The following is a 24,559-nucleotide window of genomic DNA, read 5'->3' on the forward strand; positions in this document are numbered from 1 at the left end:
GTCTCATCAGCTAATGTAAAAGCTACTGCAAATGTTTAAGTGCTATTAAAGACAGCATGGAGCAAATGTTGGTTACAGAGGGCAAGGCTCTTATATAGAAGGTCTGTCCTCTAAGAAGGTCTGTAACATAGAGAAGTGAGAGAAAAATACCAAACTATGTTGTTAAGGCTTCTAACTGCAACATAGTTTGGTCAACAAAGTCAGTGTTATGGCAGATACTCATGCTGCAAATGCAACCAGCTCAAGGAAATACTGTATCATCAGCCCTGCCAAAACCTTTTTGGCCTCCTGACGTACACCCCATGGCAGCACCATGCCTGCAATCCCCAAGCTGTCTCTGAGCGCAGTGGCAATGAAATACAGCAAGGTACGCAAACTCCAGCCTGGGAAGCAGGATAGATCTGTCATGGTCCAGCCTCTGAGCAGATGTGCAACGCTCACACAGCCTTACAGCTCCTGTTCCTCATCCTGCTTGCTCGGGGCTAGCTGCAGATCTCTGCCCAGCACTGCATGGGGCAGACAAACCCCACCTGGGACCCAGTGACTTCTGCCCTCCCAGCAAGGGGAGTATACGGATCTAAATTCTGGGTTATATACTACAGTGACAGCAGAGAAACAAGTGGCCCCAAGGAGCTGTATTAACTATTATTTTTGCTTTAGTAACAAATTAATTTGCTATTTTTGTATGTTTATAAACCGTGCAGTGTAAGGTTCTAAACGAAATGAGTGAATACGGCTGACTTCAATATGTGGTTTTGGTAGGACAGGATTTCATCTTATTTTGATACTACATCACAGTTTTTCTATGGTTTGGGGTTTTTTAATCCCTCCCCTTTAACAAGACCTTGATTCACTAAGCAAATCTAGACATCAACTTAAAACAAAACCCAGGTATGGTCCCTAAATGTATTTTGGAAGCCAAAGTGAAAGTAAGTTCTTAACATTTGCCCTGAAAGCTGAGTGTGCAAGGGCAAATCTGCAAGCAGATTTTTCTTTCCTTTTCAGTAAGTTGTTGTTACTCACCTTTGTTATTAGTCTGTTCAAATTCTCCTTCCCCATGTAAGAAGTTTGCTGTGAAAGCACAATCTCCTGTTTCTGGATGATGCTGGTCAGACTAGTTTTGCAGCTTTGATATTGCTTCAGGAGCTCCAGAGCCCTTGCACACTGCTCCTGGCTATCAAAAAGAGATGTATTATTTATGGCCTAAGCATAAAACAGCAGCCTCAACCTCTTGTCTGCTTCCTTCTCCTATATTCAAAGATGTGGGGAGTTTGATTACTGTTTGGAAGAGAGAAAACAGGGGATAAACTGTATCAGTCAGAAACCCTGCAATACTGTGTGATACCTGGTATGGTATTTGGAGAGCTTTTGGAATCAGAAATGCCCTTCACCATCCTATGCCTCTGGTTCACATTTAACCATGATGTGACCTGAGCAGTTCCAGTTTATATGATACTCTCCACTTGAAAGGTGAGCACAGTCACCAGTAAACTGAAACACAACGTGCAGCAGGTATCCCAACAGCTCGGGTAGTGGACAGTGGGAAACAGCACCTCAGCCCAGCCTGCAGTGGGATCTGAAAACAGATTACTCCCTCCGACAGCTGTGCAGGCCAGGAGGATTAACCAGATCTATGCCACTTCATGCAAATCATAAAGGCACCTTTAAAAACCCTAAGAGAAGGACAGATGCCCTTGGTCATCAATCACAGCCTTTCCCAGTCCTCGCTCTCTCAGGCTTATCAAACCAAGTTCCTGTAGTCTTTTCCTGCATAAGAGACTCTGCTTTCCCAGCTGTCCTCTTCCATTTGTTTCAGTTTGACTTTTCTTTTTGAATGTGCTGGCATGAAATTCACAGCAAATACAGAAGACACATCAGTCCCAGTAGCAGACAGGCTTTTCTTTTGGATACCAATTAAGTCCAACACTTCACTGCATACCTGCTAAATGATGGGACTGTGATGTCTTAAAAATACATAAAATTAATGAGCTCTGGCTGCAAAATTCTATGTGCAATTCTTGGCTGTATGATAGTTTATAGCACCATAATAGTAACATTTGCTACTGCATCAGTATTTCATCTACTTTGAAGTATGGTCTAAGGCTTTTTTGCTGTTCCCTTTTACAAGCAAACTTCTCAGTTGTACAATACTACTTTAAAATGTAGCTTTTCTCCTTACCATTCCGCGAGCAAGAGTTTTGTATCCTCCCATAACCTCTCTGTAACTCTACACTGTTCATTTGCTTCATCTGCTTCTTCCTCTTTGATCTGTGGGAGCTTATTAGCAATTTCTCGCATAGGTTTCATTTCAACAGCAGCACAATCCAATTCCTTTTCCAATTCCATTAATGATTTTACCCTTTATTAGAAAAAAAAAAAAAAAGAAATACAGACTTATATTAAAGTCTTTGATTTTTTTCCCCCATGTAATTATTAAGTTCTCTAGAAATTCATCCTGAGCTGCACATACCGACTATATTAAATGACATCATAAAAAGTCTAATTTGATCTTCAGTTCATGTAATTTGACACAGTCTTTCAGATGAGTTATGCTGACCTAAGCCCTTTGAGAAAGTAATACAAAATCGTAAGGACTAATAGGGTCTGTATGAACATAGTGAATTATTTTGTATTAAAAGGTAAGTGCATTCTGGCTATCTTAAAATATGGTCTAAGAAAGGAAGCTATGCCATAGTATGGGATTTCACAACTTAAAAAATGGTCACAGATTATAAACTCCTCTCCCCTCCCTTTTTCCCTCCGCATAAACAGTAGTGAATTGTTTATTCATCCTTTGCAAGGCTGCAGAGAGCTCCTCTGAAACAGTATCAGAGACATACAAATCATGTTAGTGGCTTTCTAGGGGTGTGGTAAGATAATGCAAGGCTTCTACAGCGGAGTTTCACATCACATGTGTCAGTGCTCAGCAAGACCTGTCCCTCTGTTTGACAGTTTTTTTACTGAAAACTGTGATCGTAACAATCAACCTCCTTCTATTTTTTCTTCATCAGTTCTGCTTCAAACAAACCCATACACAGAAGTTTAAAAGAAGTTATTTAGGCTGTGAGACAGAGAATAAACCATAGGTGCACAACTTCTTTCAGTGCTCCACAGATACTTCAAGACACATTCAAGTTTCAGTGCTCCACTGCAAGGGGCCACAGGTCCTCTGAGTTGACTGAAATGATGAAATTACAAGCTTTAAAAAAGAATTCACCTTTGTTGAATTGCTGGAATTGTTGGATCCTTCAAGCCTATTTTGTTAATTCTGTCACGTAGATCCTGAATGTTTTTAAGGAGTTCACCATTTTTTGTAGCAAAAGTCTTGTATAAGTCATTTTCCTCGGTAAGCATCTGTTCCCTCGAGGGATCATAACTCGCACTTAGCTCTTCAGATAAAGTCAGAACAAGGTTTTCACAGCAAGTCTTTCTCCCACATTCAGCATCTTCCAAACAGATATCAACTGTTTTCAAGCGTTCATCCAAACATTTTGCCTCTTCTGCCATATGAGAAACTTCTTGTGCAGCCTCTTTCAATGCTTTTCCCTGTATTTCAGGTTGACCTGAGTGATCTGTGAGACATTTGATGGAAGACTGAATCTTCCTCAAGGAGGCCATAAAAGCTTCCAGATCTTTAAGAACTGTCTCACGGATCTGCATTTTATGGCTCATTTCTTCAAGTTGGTTTTGGTAGTAAATCATAATTTTACTTGCAGCTTGCAGATCTATTGGATTAAACTCATCTCTTGCTGAACTATCGAGGTGTTCCAATTGTTTGCACACTTCAATCTGATTTAATATGGATCTCTGTAGCTCCTGAAATTGAGAGAACGACCAACAGTGTTAGTGAGTGAAAGAAAACCTGTATCCTGCACTACAGCTGAACCCATGCCTGAAAAACAAATTATACTCACAATAAAATAAGTATGCTAAACAGGGCAGTTAAGAAAGAAAACCTCTTTTTTTTCCTACAGTGGACTTTGGTGGAGGGAGGGAAAAAAAAGAAAAAACAAATAAAATGGTATTCCACACACTGGGAATTTGGTCAGCATTATAGAAAGCCCAAGCCTCTTCCCAGCAATCAGACAAAAAGGAGAGAAAAATGATGAGAGTCCTGGGACTGAAACCAGCAGGCTCTAACAGTGGGAGATCACTCAGAGCACAGGCGGGCACACAGATGTTTGTTGTTCTGCCACCTTTTAAGGTCTTTATGCCACACTTTCAGAGGAGATTTACACACATTTGAAAATGTCTTGGTGAAGTCTGAATGCTATCTGCTTACAGCCCTCAGACAAACAGCATTGTGTCAGTGTTGTGAAACTCCAAATGTGCAGAGAGCTAGGGAAAAAAATGCAGGGCTCTTCCAGCCAAAAAGTCATCTCAGACACAGAGTCCACGTGCTCTTTGCCCTACAGCTTGAGAAACCCAAACCCTACTTAGCTTAAGAGCCAAGGGCAGACAAATGCAAACTTTCAGTCCTGCATAGCAGTCAGTGTGTTCAGCTCGGAGTGAACAAAACAATGTTCACCCTGCCTAATAGACAGACCAGAGCCTAGGCGTAAGATACTGATAGCAGGTGAACAAGTTATTGCATATGTGCAGAGCTTCTAAAACCATCCTGGGGTGTGCTCAGGTACCGCAGCAGATGTGACACAAGGCAGCTTAGCTTAGATCATGCAATCACAGAATGGTTTGGGTTGGAAGGGACCTTCAAGATTATCTAGTTCCAACCCCCACTAGACCAGGTTGCCCAAAGCCCCATCCAACCTGGCCTTCAACACTTCCAGGGATGGGGCACCCACAACTTCTCTGGACAACCTGTTCCAGTGCCTCACCACCCTCACAGCGAAGAATTTCTTTCTAGTATCCAATCTAAATCTCCCCTCCTTCAGTTTAAAGCCATTACTCCTTGTCCTATCACTCCATGCCCTTGTAAACAGTCCCTCTCCAAATTTCTTGTTAGGCCCCTTTAGGTACTGACGCCCCACGCCCTGTTTGCAGGGTGTGTTTACCTTTAGTTCCCTATAAGCAAGGTCACTATTCATCAGATTAAACTGCTGGATGTCCTTTTTCTTCAGCCGCTGATCTAATTCACATAGAAGAATGGATTCATTTTCTATTGGCAAAACAATTTCCAAAGCAGTCCTTAAAGAGTTTGTTCTACAAGAAAAGTAACAAAACGTGAACTGGGAAAGCAAGCAAGAAAAGACACATCTTACAGCACAAAACGCCACAGAGATAACGTCATTGCCTAACAGATCTAATCCTCCTTCTGAGGTCAAAGGAGTTTTCCCATTGATTAATAAGAAAAGCAGCGTGAGTCCCAGTAAATTTAACCAAAAGGTTGAAGGAAATAACAGTAAACTTGGGAATACTGCACTGTGATTTTACAAAGATCTGGCTCTGTGCTTCTGAGAGAGATTCCCACTATTTGCAATGTATATATGAACCAAGTATAAATAAGAAAAGCTTAATTTTTAAAACAAAATGTTAAAAATGTGCAGGTATTTTCTGTAATGCACACTATTCGCTTCACAATACACACATTAATTACAAAGAACTATTCCTTAACTAATGTAATGAATTATTATTTTATACCTGGTACTTATAATATCCTGAAGCTCTTTCCTTTCTCCTTTTAGTTTGCTTCTCGTATCAGAGATAGCAGCCTGCTGCACTCCATCCACGAGATTTTCTAAGGTAGATGAGATGTTTTCCAATTGTGTCCAGTCAGAATTGGTTTCACTCTCTATCACCTAAAAGATACGCAGTGTTAATTGCATTATTATGATACTGTATTTCTCAATCGACCAGACAGTTAATAAAATTACAGCCACAAGAGTCTCTGCAAAAAAAGTGAAAACATCACCTTTTTCTTTAAGACTCCATTTTTAGCTGCATGCAAATCTCTACCAAATTTTTATGATGAAAATTTCCATGTCAGATATATGCCTTGGCTACATTTTATAGCAGGTTCAGTAAATATGGTTCAGCCATTTTTACTACAAGAATGAGTAGAAAATATCTCAACTTATTTATGTTCAAAAGAACAAAAAACAAACGCAGAACTGAACCACATTCTGAAATGCTAGATAACCTTTCTACTCCTTTAAAGCAAGGACTTGAAAATTGCAGTAATAAATTCTCCAACATCAATTATGTGCCTTTTATCATCCCCTTAAGGCTCTCACAAACCTAATCGAGCTCTAAGTCCTGGAACAGTTTCATTCTGCACATACACCATTGCCATTTGATGGTTGAACTCTGACAACTCCTCCAGCTCTGACCACAATCTATCACTTATCATTCCTGCTGACAAAAAAGCTACTTTCAGTAATTATTTTTCCCATTAAACCTATTTCAGCCTACAGATCACAAACTGAGAGCCACCAATTTCTTCTTTCAGTAACACTTGCAAAACTCCACTGCTTAGTAGAAATGCAGTCCTGCTGAACGCTAAACCCTTGATTTCCCTTCTACTTGTAATAAACCTGGCTGTAAGGATGCTCCTTTTCTCTTGGCAATTACACACAACACAGAGAGGAGAGGACTCTACATGAGAAAATAACAACTTAGGCATCAAATATTTTTTTAAAAGATGAATACTTACCTGTAGTTCAAGCAGCTTATTCTGAAGGCATGAAGTGCCTTTTATTTCACCAGTAAAGCCAGATGCTACTTTATCTCTGCTGACTTGCAAAAGTTCCTCCAGGTTACTTCTTTGTGTGTTATAGCTAAAGAAAGATGCAATCACTTTCAGAGAGAATATTACTTCTAATTTAGTGGAACATGGCAGGGGCTGGGACTTGCTGACCAGTAGATTATCGTATAAAATAAGCACAGTCTATTGTGAATGCATATTTTTACCTAACTCTCAAATGAACGGGCATAAATGAGCAACATCTAAAAGAGCTGAGAAATTGCTCATCTGGCTAATTTTCAAGTATGAATGCCTGCCTGCATTCTCTAAATTCAGTTTTATGAACATAAAAATGTCAGTTCTTTAAAAACCTGACACATTTTATGTTTAATTTTGCAATATTTGAAGTTATTAGTAAGGCAGATACAGATTTTTCTGGCCCAAGAAAAGAACAGAAGAAAAAGTTTTCCAGTTCTAAGTGTTTTTGCTACAAAATCCTAATGTTTGAAGCATTTAGCTACTATAGTGCTTCCTTATCAATTACAGAGCAATATTAAGTAAATTGTAGTAGAACAAGAACAGTGTTCTGCATAGCAAAAGTGCAACCTATGTTCGATACATTCAATCAATTTATGAATGTCTAGTGTAGTATCATCTCTTAATATATGTTCATTACATCCTTTGAAAATTACCTCTCTAATAAAGCTGGTATGGGCAAATCACTGTCTTCCTCAAATTTCTTTGCACAGCTTTCTCCATTGTGACGTTTCACATCTGGTTCCAAAACAATATCTGCAGCAGGTCTTGAGGTCTAAGTAAAAATAATAAAAAGTACCAGTTACATCTGCATCATGCTGTGCCAAGACATAGTGAAGACTAACAGACATCTGTGAACTCCTGAAAGAAGCAATTGCTTCACGTGTCCCAAAGGAGATGAGAGATACCACTCATGGATACAAGATGTGTTTAAACTCAGTCAAGAACCAAAACAAATTTTTGAACACTTGCAGCCAGGTCATTCACTCCTTCCACAGATGCTAGGTCTTTGGCAAGCACAAGCCACTTGTGCAAATTTTTGCTGCAGCTCTATGGACATCCTTGGGCAACCCAAAGGCACTGTCTTCTGTCACGCTGTTTATACCAGATGCCTTGGCATGTGTCTTGCCCTTGATTCCAGGATATACTCTACTCCTCAGTTTGAGGCTGCCTGATGTTAGTTATACAATTCATACTTTGATTATGCATGAGAGAACGGATACCATCATTGTATTAGGGGCAATATCAGCAGCCTTACAAGAGATAATAGCCAATTCCTACGTATCTTCAAACTTAATGTAAATGCAATGGGTCGCCTCCTATAAATCACCAGTCTGGAGGCTATCTGATGAGCTGTTTGCAGCCTTACTTGAGTGTTTATCCTACATGAGACATCTTCTGTGGCATCCAAATGACAAACTGCAGTACCTTGTGTCTCTGAAATTATTTCTAAGAAGTTACAAGTGTTCTGATTTTCCCTGTAGTTTTCTAAAGCAAATGCTTCCAACTCTTCACTATTCTTCCTCTCTGTGTCCTCTGAAACTTGTTCAAATTACTGGGACGCTATGGAGGATTTGCACTTGAACACAGCTTCACACACGACTCTTCCAGCGGAAACCCACTCTAGCAAAATATAATGCAAGGTTGGAGACTCACATCTCCTCGGGATGCCCAGTGCTGTTCCCTGTGTGTTACTTTTTAATATTTACTTAGTCTACATTCCCAAGCGCAATGGGTTTTTGATGTCTGACCAGAGGCCTAAGGTCCTACTACAATAAGAATATCAACAGAAATAACCAGTTTTTCCTTTTGCCAATGATCTCCCTTAGAGAGAGCACTGTTTTTCAACAGTAAGCATGGACTTCTTACCTCTTGTACTGAAAGAATACCAATTTGTTGAGAAGAACCAGGCTTTTCTCCATTCTCAGAAGCAACAATGGAGCTCCTACAGTTTAAAATGAAATACAAAGGGGAAAAAAAGAAATGCTGGCTAATGATTAAAACCAGTGCAGCTGTGGTGAAGGGTAGTCAAACATTGTACTTGCTAGTTTATGAAACTTAATACTAAATGTTTAAATGTACAGTTGCCCATAGTAATGTACATAGTAAAATACTTGGTTGTACATTTACAATGTCACAAAAATTATCCATATATCTGATTTCTATGAAGCTACAACACATCACCCACTCTTTCACAGATGACTGTTCTTTTCCAGCACGAGACAGCAGGGCTGTGTAAGTATCTGCCACAATTTGTTGAAGCTTTTCTAGCTTTTGTTCACAGTCTGCAGTCAGTGCCTGTATGCCTGGGACAGTTTCTTCCGATAGTCTTCCCAATATTTTAAGGTCTTCTAATGACTTGCTAAGTTCCTTCAGGCTGTCTTCATGTGAAAAAAAGGCCTAAGCAAAGAAAAACAATATAATAAATTCATGTTAAGTCATAAGGATATGGAATTATTCTCAAATGCTTTTTTTCTATATCCATTGTCTTCTTGGATGAGTGCACTTAAAGCATAAGCTGTCAAACCAGGAGAAGAACAATTATTTTTTCTCAATTCTTTTTCAAATAGAGCCAGGAAAGAAATTAGGATTTCTGCAACATGTTTCCCAGCTGCATTCACAAAACCATAATGACTCCTGCTTGATTTTGAAATTCATTACATTACTACAATTTTAGCTACTTTTGGTCCCAAGTCCTATTCACACTCACATCAGATATACATGTCTCATTGACTACAGAAAAAATAGAATTGGGAAATTTATTCAAAACATTTTCCATCAATAATTGTACTTTCTAGGGTGAAATCAAGCTATACTAAAAATCTAACAAGAATATGAGCAGAAGGAATACACCTGAGAATGCTTATTTCTCTTTACTCTTGCATATGCAATATTTGCTGAACATGAACCCACGAGAAGCATGAATTCAATGAAGACCAGAATTTCATCAGGAGAGCAATTTCTTACCCTTATAAGTGTTAAATTGGCCACACCAATGCATCTCAAAGAGGAGGATGAAGGAAAATACTAGAAGCAAGTGTAAACCCCATTGCTTATGGAAACTGTAATATTCAACATGGCTCACCCTGGCAAATGAAACATGAAACTCTTATGTCTAACTCTGTGGTTAATTTATTTACAGCAAAAACACAGAGGTAAAGTGCAGCTATTGCTCTGTGAGAAGGTACTCTCACCTGAAGGCACCTAACACCATCTATGCAACTGTAACAAATCAAGGCAGTCACAGAACACATAATCATTTCTTATTTTTACACTTTTCACGGCTAAATCTGTTTTAATACTTCAAGGCTTTCTTTAAAAAAAAAAAAGGAAAAAAGATACCATCCATGTAAGAAAGAGGTAATTCTAACAGTCTGCAAGGAGGCTAATAACTGCTGTCAAAAAAGGTAAAGAAATAATTTGGGTGGCCTCTTTCTTCTGTGTTTACGTAACATAAAGCACAAGGGCCCTGTTCCACAAACACGGGCTCTGACAACGTACCTAAAAAGGAGCAAGAAGGACAGACAATGCATTCACAAAGAGAGGTAGGTGAGCAGGAAAGGAGTGCGGCAGGTACCTTATGTTCCTTGAGCCCTTTGGTTTTATCCATACTCAGGAGTTTCTTCTCTTTCCCTAATTGCTTATTGATTTTTTTAAAAGTGGCGTTAAATTTCTTTTTTTCCCTTTCTACTATGAGCTGGACATAGGACATAATTTCATGATGAACTGCCTGCAAAATTCAAAACACATTATCTCTGTGAGGTGATGAGACAGTATTACAAAGCAAATAAAAACCTCAGAACATATTGTGACGAAAAAATTGGTTTTCAAAGATGCCTGGCCTAATGAGATCAGACAGTGGATTCTCCTTCCTATATTATCTCACCTCCCATCTTTTACGAACATCTTTACTCTTTTCTTCCACTACCAGCTTTTCGCAATCAGATGAAATATTTTTCAGTTTTTCAGCTGCTTTCAAAAATCTGTCAAGAACTTTATTGTCCAGAGCATTAAAAGCTTCCTGCAAGAAAAGCATCATAATGAAAAATAAACAGAACTGAATGTAGCTTATTTACCTAATAAAATGACATAAGTAGCATACCAAAACCATGCATAAAGTATTTATACATTGCATGTATGGGCTGTGATGACCCTTGCATGGACGAGTATGAGGGCATTCTCCACCCTTGTGGATCTGCAAAAAGGTTGCAGGCAATATCAGTGTATGTGTTTTGGAGAAAAGCAGATGTTTTTCTTGTATCTCCTCTTTTAGCAGCAAATTTGGTACCAAAGAAGAAAGATTAAGGTCCCTGAACTCTGCCTCATTTCTAGGGAATATACATGGCCATACTCCATGCCTGTCCGAGAGCAGGTAAAAGGTCTGCACTAGTGCGATCAGACCCTATGAGATGGCCTGACGCTCTGTGCTGCTCCCGGCACATGGCCACCCAGGACTTGCTGTGCAAGATGAGGCAATGCGGATTTTGGGCACTTTCATTTTTGATACCTCAACTCAGGACCCCTTTAAGAGATCCAGATTTTGAGACTGAACACTTTCTTTACCAGTTAGCCACTGGGAAAAAGAGGTGATTCAGTATTTATAATCGCACTTTAACAACTTGTCCAAGAATTCAGGCATGTGATTCTTGATGGAAATCTTAATTATTAATCAGCCCAAAAAAATGGCTGTAGTTCAGAACATGACGAGTTCTGATGGGATGATGGAATAATTTAAGTTAAGACAGGGCGCTGAATAAACTGCCATACAGATTTACATCTCTTCATTCAAGCTGTCTGCCAAGTTAATATATGCCAATAGTGCTAAATTGAAAGGCTGAGAAAAGCATTAATAGCTACCAAAAAAAAAAATCTGATAATTTTTCTCATTGTGGTACCTCAGCCTTTTAGATACTAATAAATACTCAAATTCAGCTGGCTCAGAAGATAAACCCACCTCATATCTTGAAATACATTCTTCAGGACTTAATTTTTGACTGACAAGTTGCACAGCCTTTGAAATGGAGGCCTCAAGTTCTTTCTGAGATTCTTCAAAATTGAGCAAAGTCTCCTCTGAGGGTCTCTTCTCAGATTTGGACAAAATGTTGCTTATGTCACCCGTGACAGCCTTGGAAGAAAGAGACTCTTTTCAGAACATGCCCGAGTGTTGGTAACTACATAAAGCCATTGCTTCATAACATCACTCAAGTTTTTTGAGTTGAGATACTGATCTTTGAAATGTTCTAGTTTTTGCCCCAGCAAGAGTCTTGGAGACTGATTCCAACAGTATAAAATGTTTTCTATTTTATGTGAATGACAAGGAGTCTTCCTAATCACATAGAGATGTCTGTGTGTACAACAACAATAAAAAAGAAGTACCTCTATTTTGTCCCTGGCTTCTTTAATTCGTGCCTGCAGCCCAGTGGTGTGAGAATGCTGTTGGGACACTTGACTTGAAACATTTTGCGTCAGGGACTGCAATATCTCTTCTGCTGCCACAAGTTGTTCTTGGCACGAGGTTCCCCTTGCAGCCAAGCTCTGGTTGAATGAAAAGCATTAGAAGTCTATACAGTATTTATTTCTTTTTGTTTAAGGAACTGAATGAAAAAGCCAGCATTGATCATGGATGGTCAATATTTGGTCAAGGAAAAAATCTTACATTCCAATTATGGTCAGTGTATCGCACTGCAAAATCTCTGTGTAGAGAGAAAGAAATTTGCTGCCATCCACAGGGGATTCCGTTTGCTGAAACAGTCTTTTTGTCAATGTGATACCTCCCATGTCTTTGCCTCAGAGCCAGTTAGAAGTATTTTTTAAGCAAGCTCTCCCATCCAAATAGCTTTCCAAATGAATGTACAAACCACACATTTGGATATGCATCGTCTGATCATGAAGTCATCCAAAAGTAAGCACATATCAAGGCTCAGATTTTCTTGCGGTATTCAGCACTAAAAGGCAGGAAGCAGCTGCCTATTTTGCATGCAAAAGTAGTGTGCCAAATTTGAATATTTATCATGAAATGTCGTTATTAGAGCTGTTTTGATCTATGAATATTTAACACGTTTTCCTGTTTGAAGTTGTCAATTAGCATTCTTCTAATGATAATCAGTGCTTTATTCTGGATCTCAACCTATTGTACCACAGGTAATAAGCGACCTGATCTCTTCTGCTCACAGACATGCAGATACAATAACAGTCACATTTTTGGAGGCTGTATTTCAGGGTGTCTTTTGTTATTTTGTTGTTTTTAACAAACTAGTGTCATGCTGCAAAATAAGGCTTATTTTATAAACATATGCCCACAATTACAAAAATATGAATATTCTTTTCATAGGCTCACACTCCTAATTCTGTCAACTAAACACAGCGCAAGAAGGCAGAAACCAAAAGTAAACTAACACTAATTCTGGTTAGCAGTTATTGTAGGTGGATTTAATGTACCAAAGAAGATCTCTGTTTAATTTTGGTGCTTTGACAGAGGAGCTCCAATGAAACCTCCTTCTGGTGGTCACCTTCCTACCGTTAGATTATACTGGCCCTGTTGCAGAAATAGCAAAAGGCAACATAAGACAGTGCTCCAGCTTCTCCAGTGCAAAGCTTGTCATCTTTGTTCAGTCTCACCTTCAATGGCAGGTGAAGAAAATAAATCAGACTTTGTGCTGAAGATGCTAAGTTATATATACATATATATATATATATAGCTGGGGGGGGAACAGTAATCCCTGGCAGAGACGCATGGGAAGCAATAGAGACTAGTGGAAGTAACAAAAAATTCATCAGTGCTCATTGTGGATGTTTAGAGCAATTGCCTGTAAGCTGAGATGCACAAATTACCCAGCATGCTGCTGAAAAAACTTCAAGTATTCCAGTTTTTGACGGGTAAGCCTTGAATAAAGCCACGTTGTCCCAAACCTCTTCCCTGCACTGGAGGGTAGATGATAGAAAGCACTGTGTGACCTCAACCCCTCAAGGGTAAACTCTCAACTCGGCACCTTGCAAAGTTTTAGTCTGCTGCAAATGCTGTGCTGGACAGGGAGTGATTAATATCACTCAAGAGCAAGCTGCTGATCAGTGGCACCAACAGCACTTCATTGGAACCTGCTTGTCACCTGGACACACTGATGTGGAAGATTCATTTATAGTTCATCTGGGAGTGGTCCTGGAAAATAACATCAAAACACTAGCATTGCCCTGACTTTTTACCATCATTACAGCACAAAATCCACATTCATTTCTGCTTCACTGATGACAGCTCATTTTACTGCAGCCACAAATCTGTGCTGAAAGATGAGAATCTGATGAACAAGTATTTTAGGTAGTGTATTTCCATTTTCACCTGCAAACGTTCCTCCATCTCAGGTTCCACAGGCCCCTCATGACCAGTCTCGCTAAGCAGGCATCCAGTCTCTGCTGCCCAGCTGTCTACTCCTCCAAGGAGCTCCTCAACTTTCTCCAGGCACCCCGGAAGCTCCCTGGTCTTTTCAGCAGCATCTGTGCTCTCTTCACCAAGCTATAAACAAAGAGCAGGGTAAGATGTTCATTCCTGTCATCGGTTCATGGGTCTCTCCACTACCCTCCTGCAACACACAGTCACCACTTTGGTTACTTTCCAGCTTTTGCACCCAAAAGGGATCAGAGGAGAAATAAATGCCAAACGTACTGGTAAATAAACGATGTGAGGCTCAGTTCTTCAACTCTGAGAGCAGGTGGGACAGCACAACCTGTGCACATATGGCCTGCCCCCTCCCCTATAAGCAGGCAGCCACAGTCACACTGCTATGGAGAATAACTCCTGGGCTGCAGCATCCCCCAGGCTATGCCACGGAATTGTTCAAGAGAATGATAGCTGGTGTCGGTCAAATCCAGATCAGGGAGCGTGCTAACAGCTTAATGGTACTGGCAGTCACAGGTCAGAGCTCAAGCATTTGCCCTTGCCTTTTTAAATATAAAAATAAGTATAACATATATTTTAGCCATAATGTCCAAAGCAATGTCAGAAAAATAACTCCTGAAGTCCTTAAGTCCTTGTAATGGTGCAGGAGGCCTCTTTACCTCTGCTTTCTGAATGTATTTCCTAAAAGCATCTCTTACTAAGGGTTTTCCTAGGAACCACTGGATTTCCCCCACACTTGGGAACATGTTTCCTTTGATCTTCTTGCATTCTCACTAAGCTCATCTCCTACAAAAATGATGTAATTTTTTGCCGCTATTTATTGTCAGAACAGTACCTTTAATAAATGTCAATGAAAGGCCCAACTTGGAAAATTAAAAGTTCTAATATTCCCAGGCAGAGTGAAAATGTCATTCTTGTGAAAGCATTCTAGGAAATGTAATACATGTAACATTAAGCAGGTTGTATAGGAATTTACAGCAGCCTAAAAACCTGTCAAGTGAGCTGGTGTAAAATTGCACAACCCTAGAAATATCTATGCAGCAATAATTACTTTCTACTAGCTGAGGCAGAGATTATACGATTTAGCAAAGGCTCACGAGGTCTTAACAAATTGATTACTTCCATCTCTAGCACTGAATACAGATCTTTATTCTGTAATAAGATTTCCTTTTATAAGTGGTTTTTAAATTTCCATCTAAGAAATTGAACTTTTTCTGTCATGTCATAAAAAGCATTTAACTGAGTCACAAAGACTTAAGAATGGGATGCCTCTGTGGAGTCTCTGTTCCTCCTGTTTTAAAACTGGCAATATTGAGTTGACTGAAAGATTTGTTAATCTCTGATTAGCATGCCAACAAGTCTGGGAAATTACTTTGAAGGCTGCATGGCAAAAGTCATATGAAAGTAGTAACTTACAAAGTGTGTCCTCTTGATGAACTTAGCCCATCTCCTGTTAAGTTTCTTCAGCTCTTTGGCAATATTTGATCCAATTTGCTCTTTGCTGACTTCGATGAGATAGTTTCCAGCTTCATTTAAGGAACCATGGACTGAATTCCACTTTGCCAGGATCTCAGCAGGGATCTAGACAGAGGCATTGAAATCATTTAAAGCAGAACCCTGCCAAAAGTTTATTTCCAAAATGAGGAACAGAAAAGCAACAACATCCACCACTGTCATGTAAAATGCTTTTCTTCCAGGAGGCTTCCAAGTATCTCTGTCTGTCATTACAAAGAGAAATCCAACCACGTACCTCTTTCGGATGCTCATTCCGTTTTTCTTCCAGCCACGTCTTTAGTAAGTGGATGTTTTCCGTATAATTACTCCAGGAAGACAGGACTTTCTGTAGGGTGGTATTTACATTGGAAATATAGTCTCTGCACATAGAAATCTTTGACTCCACTGTCTTAAGAAGTTTGCTAATTTCTTGAGGATCTCCAGCTAGGACATCAAATGGGGAATATCATTATACATTTGGAAACAGAGAGGTTAATTACATAGAAGCAGTATTTTACACAAAACATAAGTGGAAATTAAAACTAGTGACAACACATCAGTTCAAAATAGAGGTCTTCATATCAGTTTATGTGCACAACCTTACCTAAGTCAGGATTGCTTATGTTTTTGTTTTTCAAATCTTCACAGATGTGAGTAGCAGTTTCTAGTTGCGTTTCAAGTCTCGTCTCTTCAATGAAATTCTGCCCAAAGTGAAAAGTAATTGGCACAGGTAACACTAACCCACATAAAACTAGGTAGGAAATGCAGCTTGGGATAAATTTTTTTTCAATATGAGCCTATAACCTGCAGGTTAAACATAAACTCAGCAAAGCCCATCCAGCAACTCATTGGCACCCTTTAGTCTGAAATAGACCTGTTCTTTTCTCTGCTCATGCAGAGAATAACTTAAACGGGAGTATTAACTCCCAAATGCCATCACCTGAGTCACAGCCCTGCATGAGTCAGGACTGGTTATTTCAAAAAGTCCTAGGGCAATATTGAGAAAAGGCATCTAGAACACATCAGGCAGAATTTCGTCACATAAGTCAAAAAAGCGATGAAAGTGAAAGGTGGGTTTCCCTGCATGCACAGAAATACTGACGTGCCTAGCTCCTGCCACAGATCAAGGAAGATCTAAACTGGGGATAGAAAGGGGGAGAGAGAGAAAAATGGGAGCAGAGGAGGAGACTTGTGCTTTGAACAGTCACAGAGGTAATGAGAGGGTTGATCCTCAGCCCTCTTCTGTCTGAGCTGCATCTCACCCCAGAGCTCCCCACTCCTACAAATGTTCTGTCCAGTGGCTACAAAACAACCTCTCTTGTGGCCATGACAAACCTGGGCCACCACGTCACCACTCAGCCAGGACTGCACATCATGGGACCAGAAGGAGAGCCAGCAACAAGCCTTTAACTCCTAGGGAAAGCTCTATATTCTATCAGCTGGAGAAAGACCATGAACCACCACTGTAGCAATCACATAATAGTATTTCTGAAACCAACTGAATCAAGAAACTCAGCCCAGATTAACTCTATACTTCCATCTCACCACAGGGTAAGGTTAACACTGCTCAGGAAAACTGAGATTTTATATAACCTCTTGTTGCCTCCTTCCACAGTTCTGATGCTGGTGAAATTCCCACTGATTTAACTAGGGATTTCCAGTCTGGAAGGCTTCTGAGAAACTTCAGAAACTACACTAACATGGAATTCAGGGAGAAGCCCATTAACTGGAGATGGGGCAAAATTGATGGCATCAGCATTTTCATCTCTCTGCCTCTGTTCCTGATGCATCTTTGGTAGTATTTGGGGTAGAGTAATCCGTCCCCTCCCATAAGCCTACACATGGCATCATTTTAACAACTTGAGCTAAGCACAAAATGTAACACAACAAGACAATTCCTATTCACCAGGAAGCGTAAGGAGGTAAGGAAGCTGGGAAAGCAAGAAGCAAGAGCAAAAGGCAGTATTAGCCAGCACTGTGGGTAATGGTTGTTTTTGAAGATAGCAACTACTGAACTACCCCAGAGAAGTTTGAGTTAGGGAAGGGCTGATACTGTTGGCCCTATAAATAGTCTAGAAAGAAGTCTTCCCAATAAAGTATAAAAATGGAAGAGAAAATTATAAACAGTCACAGCTCGCCCTATTTCTTCACACTGAAGAAAGAACTCTCATTCAGAGGAAAATGTGAAAACATGGAGAAAGCTTCTATGGAAGTCTACCTGTCCTTCTTTGCATATATCCCAGATCTCACAAGTCTACCACGCTTCTACCAACTATCGTAGTATCTTCAGGTGAGGACAGACACAAGCTTGAATCAAAGAGAAGCTGGGATACACATTTTAAACTTACATTCCAATTTTCCAGCAGTGATTCCACAGACTCCTTTGTTCCATATTTCACGTCCCAGATATTTAGCTTTATGTTCACCTCATTGGCAATAGCTGAGCACAGTCCATAATGGTATTCAAGAAAGGTGTTGGAGTTTGTTGAAATATTGCTGAATCTGCAAACAGTGAAAGTTGACTCAAAATCACAGAAGGCATTAATGTGTAAAGTTTTTAGCCTAAAACTTTAGAATTATATATATGTAAACATTATTTTTCTATGACAGGAGTAAAATTTTAAGATAACAACAGTTCATTTTTTTTAGGTAGCAAGAATTTTGAGTCAATACTGACTGCTCAATTTATGAAAAAACTTAAATGCCCAGAAAAGGGGCATCTGCCATCTGTATGTCAAAGGGTCTCAGGTTACAGACACAATTCACTGGTCATTTTTGAAAACATCCTCCAACTGATATGTGGGATTGCACAACCCGTAGATCTCAGTGATTTTAAAAGGTGGAAATTAAAAATTAGAGAATCCATGCCCCCAGAGAAAGTTTACATTCAAAATATTCATGTTTCCTACCCCTAGTGGGTAGTTCCTGATAATAAGCTCCACTTTCTACACATAATTAGACATTCATTGGACCAATGAGTGAACCTGCCTGCTCCACATGACAGTCAATCTATGGTGGAAAACACTCTTTTTTCTGCAAGGCATGGATAAATTATGTGTTTCGTTCAGAATAGCAGAGAAAGTCGACAGCAGAGCTAGTATACAACATAGTCAAAGTAAAGGGAATTTGAGGATCACAACCTTCTTTTCATTTCCTCTAACTTTTCAGGCAAGACCAGTGGCATATTCTTCTCATCTTCATTCTTAAATGACTGAAGGGTGTCCAAGTGAGAATCAAAACAATCCATCAAGCCCTGGGGAGAAAAAGACATAGTAAGCCATTCATTTTAATTCTGGAGTATTTCACTTGGGAAGCTGCAAGTCACCTGCCATTAGGGTGAGAACTATTAAGAACTAGTTGGCATGAGACAATCTTCCAGTGTCTTTACTCATGAAAGTGCAATGAAAGTATTTATCTCATCCCCTTCTAAAGTGTATATTTAGTGCAGTACTATGTGATTTCTGTTACCACTGTGCATCTAGTTAAATAAAAGGAACATGAATCTACACTACCCATGCTATCAGTTTTTTCCACACTTTCACTATCACCTGTAGGACAAAAAAGTGGCATTGTAAAGTTTCAGGATATTAAGTTGTTCTTTGCTATGTGTTAGCAAAGATTGACAGCAAAACCTGTTGAATAACCCTATTATGTCACATTTGCTTAATATTTTAATTGAATGCTCAATAAATTTCCATCTAGTACCATTAGATGCATATCGCATAAACCCTCTGATGGCTGGTATCACATAATTGTGGAATATTTTATGGGCGTGTGTCTCAGCACCTAATTCTCAATGTAAAAATAAAACATAAAATGCATTGTACAAAAGATAACCGTATTCATAAATGGCACATAAAGAAATATGCTAAAAGTTCATTTCTATGTAATAAAACGTGGCACAAAGCATTTAATGGAAATGGCTAAATCCTGAGGCAGCCCTCAACCCCTGAAACAGTCCACAGATTTTAAGGATTTTGCAATACCATTCCAGTCCGACAGTTATAAGCATTGGTGGGTAATTTCCTAGATCTTAAGAGAAAGTAAAATTTCCATTATAAGGCACCACCTTGGCAACAATATCCCTACATGAGATTTACTAAAAGGACTGACTAGAGGAAGGAGGGGAAAAAAACTTCTCAGCAGAATGTCATCCCATCAGAAAGTGGATTTAACAGAAATTAAGTATCTTGGGTTTCTTCTTCTTAAGGAACCTGATAATTTTATCTACATGTTCAATGGGAAAAAAAGAAACCCCTAAACCAATGACATCTCTCTGTCTCTTAGAAATGCTTTAGCTACTTAGGCTGAACAACAAAAGTCATAGAACAAATGGCTAAATTCTGGCAAAGCTGTTACCAGTTAAAAAGCCATCTCTCGTATCAGGAACTGACTAGCAACAGTACCAAAAAGTGGTGGTACCAAGCCACTTACAAGAACCTCTATTTCCCATTCTTTCAAATCCTCTCTAAGGACATGTCACAAAAAACCACCCAATTTCCCCCTTGTTCATAGAAAAAAAAAACAAGTACAGCATTATGATGATCAACCAGGCATCAACACATCTACTTTTTTTAAAGTTCTCAAACTCAAAAGAATGTTTAAACTATTATCAGTGTAAAGATTTCAAGATCAGAATAAATAACTTGCAAGGTACCGAGGTACCAAAATACCTCCCATTGCTTTCAATGGAATTATAGAGTGATTCAGTAAATACTTAACTTTAAACACACAAACTGCATGAACTCACTGGAATGTAACCCTAGCCCAAGTGCTTCTCTGAATAGATATGCATTAAGCATAGATTTAAAGATAAGGATGCAATTACCCGGTGTTATTACTTAACAAACAAACAAGTTGCAGGAACCACATAAAAAAGAATACCATAATTTACTCATTCAGATAGTACTCAAATTTAATCTCACTCCAGTGAAGTCAGAAACCTTCCATGCAGTTATTTGATTAAACTCATCATTGTTCAAAGGTATGTTCAGAAGAGCTTTTCATCTTCAGAAGATAAACATATCCACATCAATTCCCAAAATGTCAAACAGCAATTCCATAACAAGTGCTTCACTAGGTCAGACCGAAGCAGAATGTTCCTTTGTGATCAGCATACCTTAAATATTACAATTATTTCTCTGAAGACAAACATTGCTTTAAACGGGTCCTGCAAATCAGGCAAATCTTCCGCCTGCAAATGTTCTACCTCCTGAAGCCAGGCCTCAATGCTATCCAGAGGGGAGGGCAACATCTGGTCCAACTTCACTTTCCATTCGTTAATCTTAAAAAGGAAAATAAGCGATTAAATTTCTCACTATTATTTTCTTCCCCATTCCCAAGATATTAACATATGCTCCGTCAGCTGATGCTCTAGACATCCCAGGAAAAAACCCACCTGTCACTATTCAGAAAAGGAGCTTCCAGTGAAGTCAGCTGCAATCAGCTACGTTTACCTGAGACCCAGATTTGCTCCCCAGCCTGTAGTCTCTGTAACACTACAGAGAATTTGGCAGTTACTATTCTTGGCTGGTGACCATCTCAAGGCCCAGCAATAGGGAAATTTATAGTAAATTAGTTGCAAAATAGAGGGGAAACAGGGATGCTCTGGACAGCTTTCCATCATGGGGCTGACAGGGGAACAACTTTTCCATAAAGAGCAATTACCAGCAAGGCCCAACACATCCCACTTGCAGCAGAGGGAGACAACACAGCCAGCCTCATTGCAAAGCACTGACCAACTAGATCTCACTATATCCATGGGAAAGAATATATTAACACACTTTTCCCAGCTGCATCATTATCTGAGTCATAATTATGTCCCAAAAAAACCTTTTAAGCACAAATAGGCCAAAAATTTTGATTAGAAGAGTGCTCAAAGATAATCAGATGCAGGTCATTTTTTGCAGATGTCTCACAGTCCTGAGGCTCAGGACGCTGAGTTTTACATCAGTTTGTCTGGACTTCAGGTTCTGGGTCAATACCTCTTTTATCAATCCAAATAAAGTATCACCTCCCCACTTTTCCCTGTGTGAGCTCCTGGGGTAGACTTAGGCTTCTTCATCAAACATGCTCACGCTGGTAATGAAGTGAGCTAGAAATGCCTCTGACCTGAGAGATCAGTTTATCCCACTCTTCTCTCATCTTCTGGTGACCTTCGCTCAGCTCAGCTTCACTTCTTTTTGATGACAACACATGCAGAAAGGGGTTTTTTTCTTGGTTAAATACTTCCATAAATGACATCATGTCCTAGGGATAAAAAAGAAGAGTAATTCATTGAAGAAGACTTCAGATGGAAGCTCATGGAGCCAAGTACTGCCTTTGAACACATTGGTATGACTTGCATTAACTTCAAAGGGTGCGATGCACGGAAAGGCAAGATAGCAGGAAAGAGGCGTACTTGTCTCCAGGCAGTATTTCGGTCTGAAATTATAGGTGCCGTTCACTAGCAAAATCTGTATTTAATATAATGTCAGTGCAGTCATAGTTCTCCCCTCCCACCAAGAGAAAGGGAAAATTCCTCCCCTCACAGTCCCCCATGGGACATTTTATTACAACTCAGGCTACAATATAAACCAAAGGAAATTTTACTTCAGGCACAGTCTATAGCCAACGTTTCAACTACTCCTCTACAACATTAGTTGGGTAAAACCTACTGTTACTATTATCACAGAAATGGCAAAGGTGACTCTGTAAAGAGAGTATGAGTTTGAATCTTGTCCAAGTCTTCGAGTATGTCAATTAATTAAAAGACACTACTTTACTCTCTCCAAGAAACCTTGCTCTGCTCAGAAACCAAGCACCATATACGTGTTTCTGAACAGAATGAATTTCATCCTGTCCTTCCCTCAACCATTTACCAAACTCATTGTCAGATTTCCAACTCCTGTTTAAAAGTTTATTTAACACTTCAGTTTAGGCAATGAAGATGAAAAGCTATGTTGCTGGGAATATTTTTAATATTTCTTTTTGCAAAAGCAGTTAAATATGAAATGCAACTTACTTTGCACTTCTGGTAATATGTTTCATTCTCTGTGTCCATCAGCAACTTTGTTAATTTCTTCTCCTGTGCAGCCAACCAGCTCACGGCCTTTCTGACTTTTTCCTGGTAATTAGAGCAGAAAATTCCATTTTTCCATTTTGCAAGCCTTGTTTTTAATTTACATTGTGCCATAAAACAACACACATTGAGCATATGATAAACCCCATTCAAAGCTATTGAAAAACAAATAATAATTCCTTGGGACTCCAATGAGTTTTGGTTCAGGAACTATTATAGAGCAAGGCCAAAGTTTTAAACCAGGCACCTGGATATAGGAAGGCATCTTAACAGAACAGCCTGATTGCAGTCCTATTAAGGAGAGTATCAGTATGGAGGTATATGACTAACCAATTAATACATAAACTCTCACTGGAGAATATAGAGAATAGAAAACTTGGGTTTAAAACCAGTATGATCTGTGAGTGACAAATTCTGTCCATTTTACATGTGAGCTATTAGATTTAAAGCTGGGTTGTTCTGCACATTTGCAAATCTGTCTGCCTCTACCCCAGTATTTACATACAGACTTCAGAGCACACATGAAGACAACCAGGATTGAAAATGTCCTCTGTAATAGATACATGAAAAAAAAGACAACTTGCACAGCAATTCCGCCTGTATCATCAAAAATCTATCACAAGCCAATTCAGCCCTGTCAGTAGCTGAATCAGAGGATCTCCTATCTAACTGTTACTGAGTCAGGTTATAAAGTGCGCAAAGAAAGTACTAATATTCTTGGCATGGGCATGCATGATGCACATTCATTTAAAAATGCCTCAGTGATAAACCACGTGACATACCTGCATGTCTTCTTCAGACTCACGTAAATTCCTGGAGTATTGCAAAAACTGAGCCACATAAGTCATGATTGATTTTTCATCCGGATTCATAATGTCAACATCTACAAGAGTCAATATACCATTTACATAATTATGCAGCCTTCTAGGCCTGATCACATAATTACATGCTATACTGCAGTTATTAAAACACATTCCCATAAACATGTTTATTTTGCAGCAGCTCAGTTAACATACCATTGACAGAAATTAATATGTAATGAACATTTTTTTTCCTTGGGAAGATTTTAATATAACATGATGAACTAATGAAAAAGTTTCTCCCATGAATGGGAAAGTTTCACATCCTTTCTTCTGTGTATTGTTCCTGCATTTGCTGCCAACTCAGAAATCCTACAAATCCTAAGTACAGTTGGTGTTACAAAAGAAAGAACTTCAGGTTTGAGCATTATGGTAAAGATCAATGTTCCATTACAAACTTAAGGACAGTCGTCTTTTTCCTGTATTACAAGTCAACACATATAGGATTATATTAATCTCACTCCTGATAACAAAGATTTTGAAAAAAAGCAGATAATTTACCTTCAGGTTCAAGAAGGCGTGGAATATTCAGCTCTAGTTCTGCAATTCTGAAAGCCTCTTTCAGGTTTTCTTTATTGCTTCTAGTTTTTGCCTTCTCCAAATCAACAAGACCTGGTCGTAAGGTTTGGATGATGGCTAAAAAAGGCAGTCCGCTTCGCCAGCTTGACTTGAAATCAGTCACATTGATAGAGCCATGCCTATCCCAAAAATAATTAGAAACAAAATGTTATAGTTTGTTTCCTCAGATGTCCTAAGTACAAATTTAGAAGTAGAATATAAATTCAGTAAAATTGAGTATGAACCAAATCCAAGGAGCTATAGAGAACCTTGCCACTGAACTTCTGCAGAAGCTGGGTCAGACAACAATACAGCCAGTACTACCAATCGCTACAATTATATATTTTTATACTATTTTTGCAAAACGTCTCAATGTTTTTATCTTATGTTGCATTCTGAAGATAAAGCCTTGCTGATCCAATATCCTTTCTGAACATCACCTTTGTGCTCAATATCTATGCATTCTATGGGATGGAAAAACAGCAAGCAAAGCACTGAAGAACATGTAGGTATTTGTCTGT

At 39.2% G+C, this 24,559-nt stretch overlaps 1 protein-coding gene across 6 annotated transcripts in view; it reads right to left on the bottom strand.

The window, feature by feature from the left end:
- Positions 1 to 24,559, bottom strand: part of SYNE2 (spectrin repeat containing nuclear envelope protein 2) — a 201,830-nt gene that overhangs the window by 138,622 nt on the left and 38,649 nt on the right. For all 6 annotated transcript variants that reach the window (XM_054825951.1, XM_054825955.1, XM_054825950.1 and 3 more), the window contains exons 8-31: positions 23,982 to 24,178; positions 23,403 to 23,503; positions 22,564 to 22,665; positions 21,672 to 21,809; positions 20,680 to 20,844; positions 18,701 to 18,813; positions 17,909 to 18,062; positions 16,165 to 16,261; positions 15,817 to 16,004; positions 15,483 to 15,647; positions 14,010 to 14,183; positions 12,053 to 12,211; positions 11,631 to 11,801; positions 10,563 to 10,697; positions 10,254 to 10,406; positions 8,865 to 9,076; positions 8,546 to 8,621; positions 7,333 to 7,451; positions 6,611 to 6,734; positions 5,599 to 5,756; positions 5,013 to 5,160; positions 3,218 to 3,816; positions 2,180 to 2,359; positions 1,024 to 1,174 (exon numbers count right to left, since the gene is read on the bottom strand). In XM_054825951.1, coding sequence (XP_054681926.1) covers positions 1,024 to 1,174; positions 2,180 to 2,359; positions 3,218 to 3,816; positions 5,013 to 5,160; positions 5,599 to 5,756; positions 6,611 to 6,734; positions 7,333 to 7,451; positions 8,546 to 8,621; positions 8,865 to 9,076; positions 10,254 to 10,406; positions 10,563 to 10,697; positions 11,631 to 11,801; positions 12,053 to 12,211; positions 14,010 to 14,183; positions 15,483 to 15,647; positions 15,817 to 16,004; positions 16,165 to 16,261; positions 17,909 to 18,062; positions 18,701 to 18,813; positions 20,680 to 20,844; positions 21,672 to 21,809; positions 22,564 to 22,665; positions 23,403 to 23,503; positions 23,982 to 24,178 — 3,979 coding nt within the window. The remainder of the gene's footprint in view (positions 1 to 1,023; positions 1,175 to 2,179; positions 2,360 to 3,217; positions 3,817 to 5,012; positions 5,161 to 5,598; positions 5,757 to 6,610; positions 6,735 to 7,332; positions 7,452 to 8,545; positions 8,622 to 8,864; positions 9,077 to 10,253; positions 10,407 to 10,562; positions 10,698 to 11,630; positions 11,802 to 12,052; positions 12,212 to 14,009; positions 14,184 to 15,482; positions 15,648 to 15,816; positions 16,005 to 16,164; positions 16,262 to 17,908; positions 18,063 to 18,700; positions 18,814 to 20,679; positions 20,845 to 21,671; positions 21,810 to 22,563; positions 22,666 to 23,402; positions 23,504 to 23,981; positions 24,179 to 24,559) is intronic.

This window comes from Grus americana, chromosome 5 (assembly GCF_028858705.1).
Source record: "Grus americana isolate bGruAme1 chromosome 5, bGruAme1.mat, whole genome shotgun sequence".
In the NCBI taxonomy this organism is placed as follows: Eukaryota; Metazoa; Chordata; class Aves; order Gruiformes; family Gruidae; genus Grus; species Grus americana.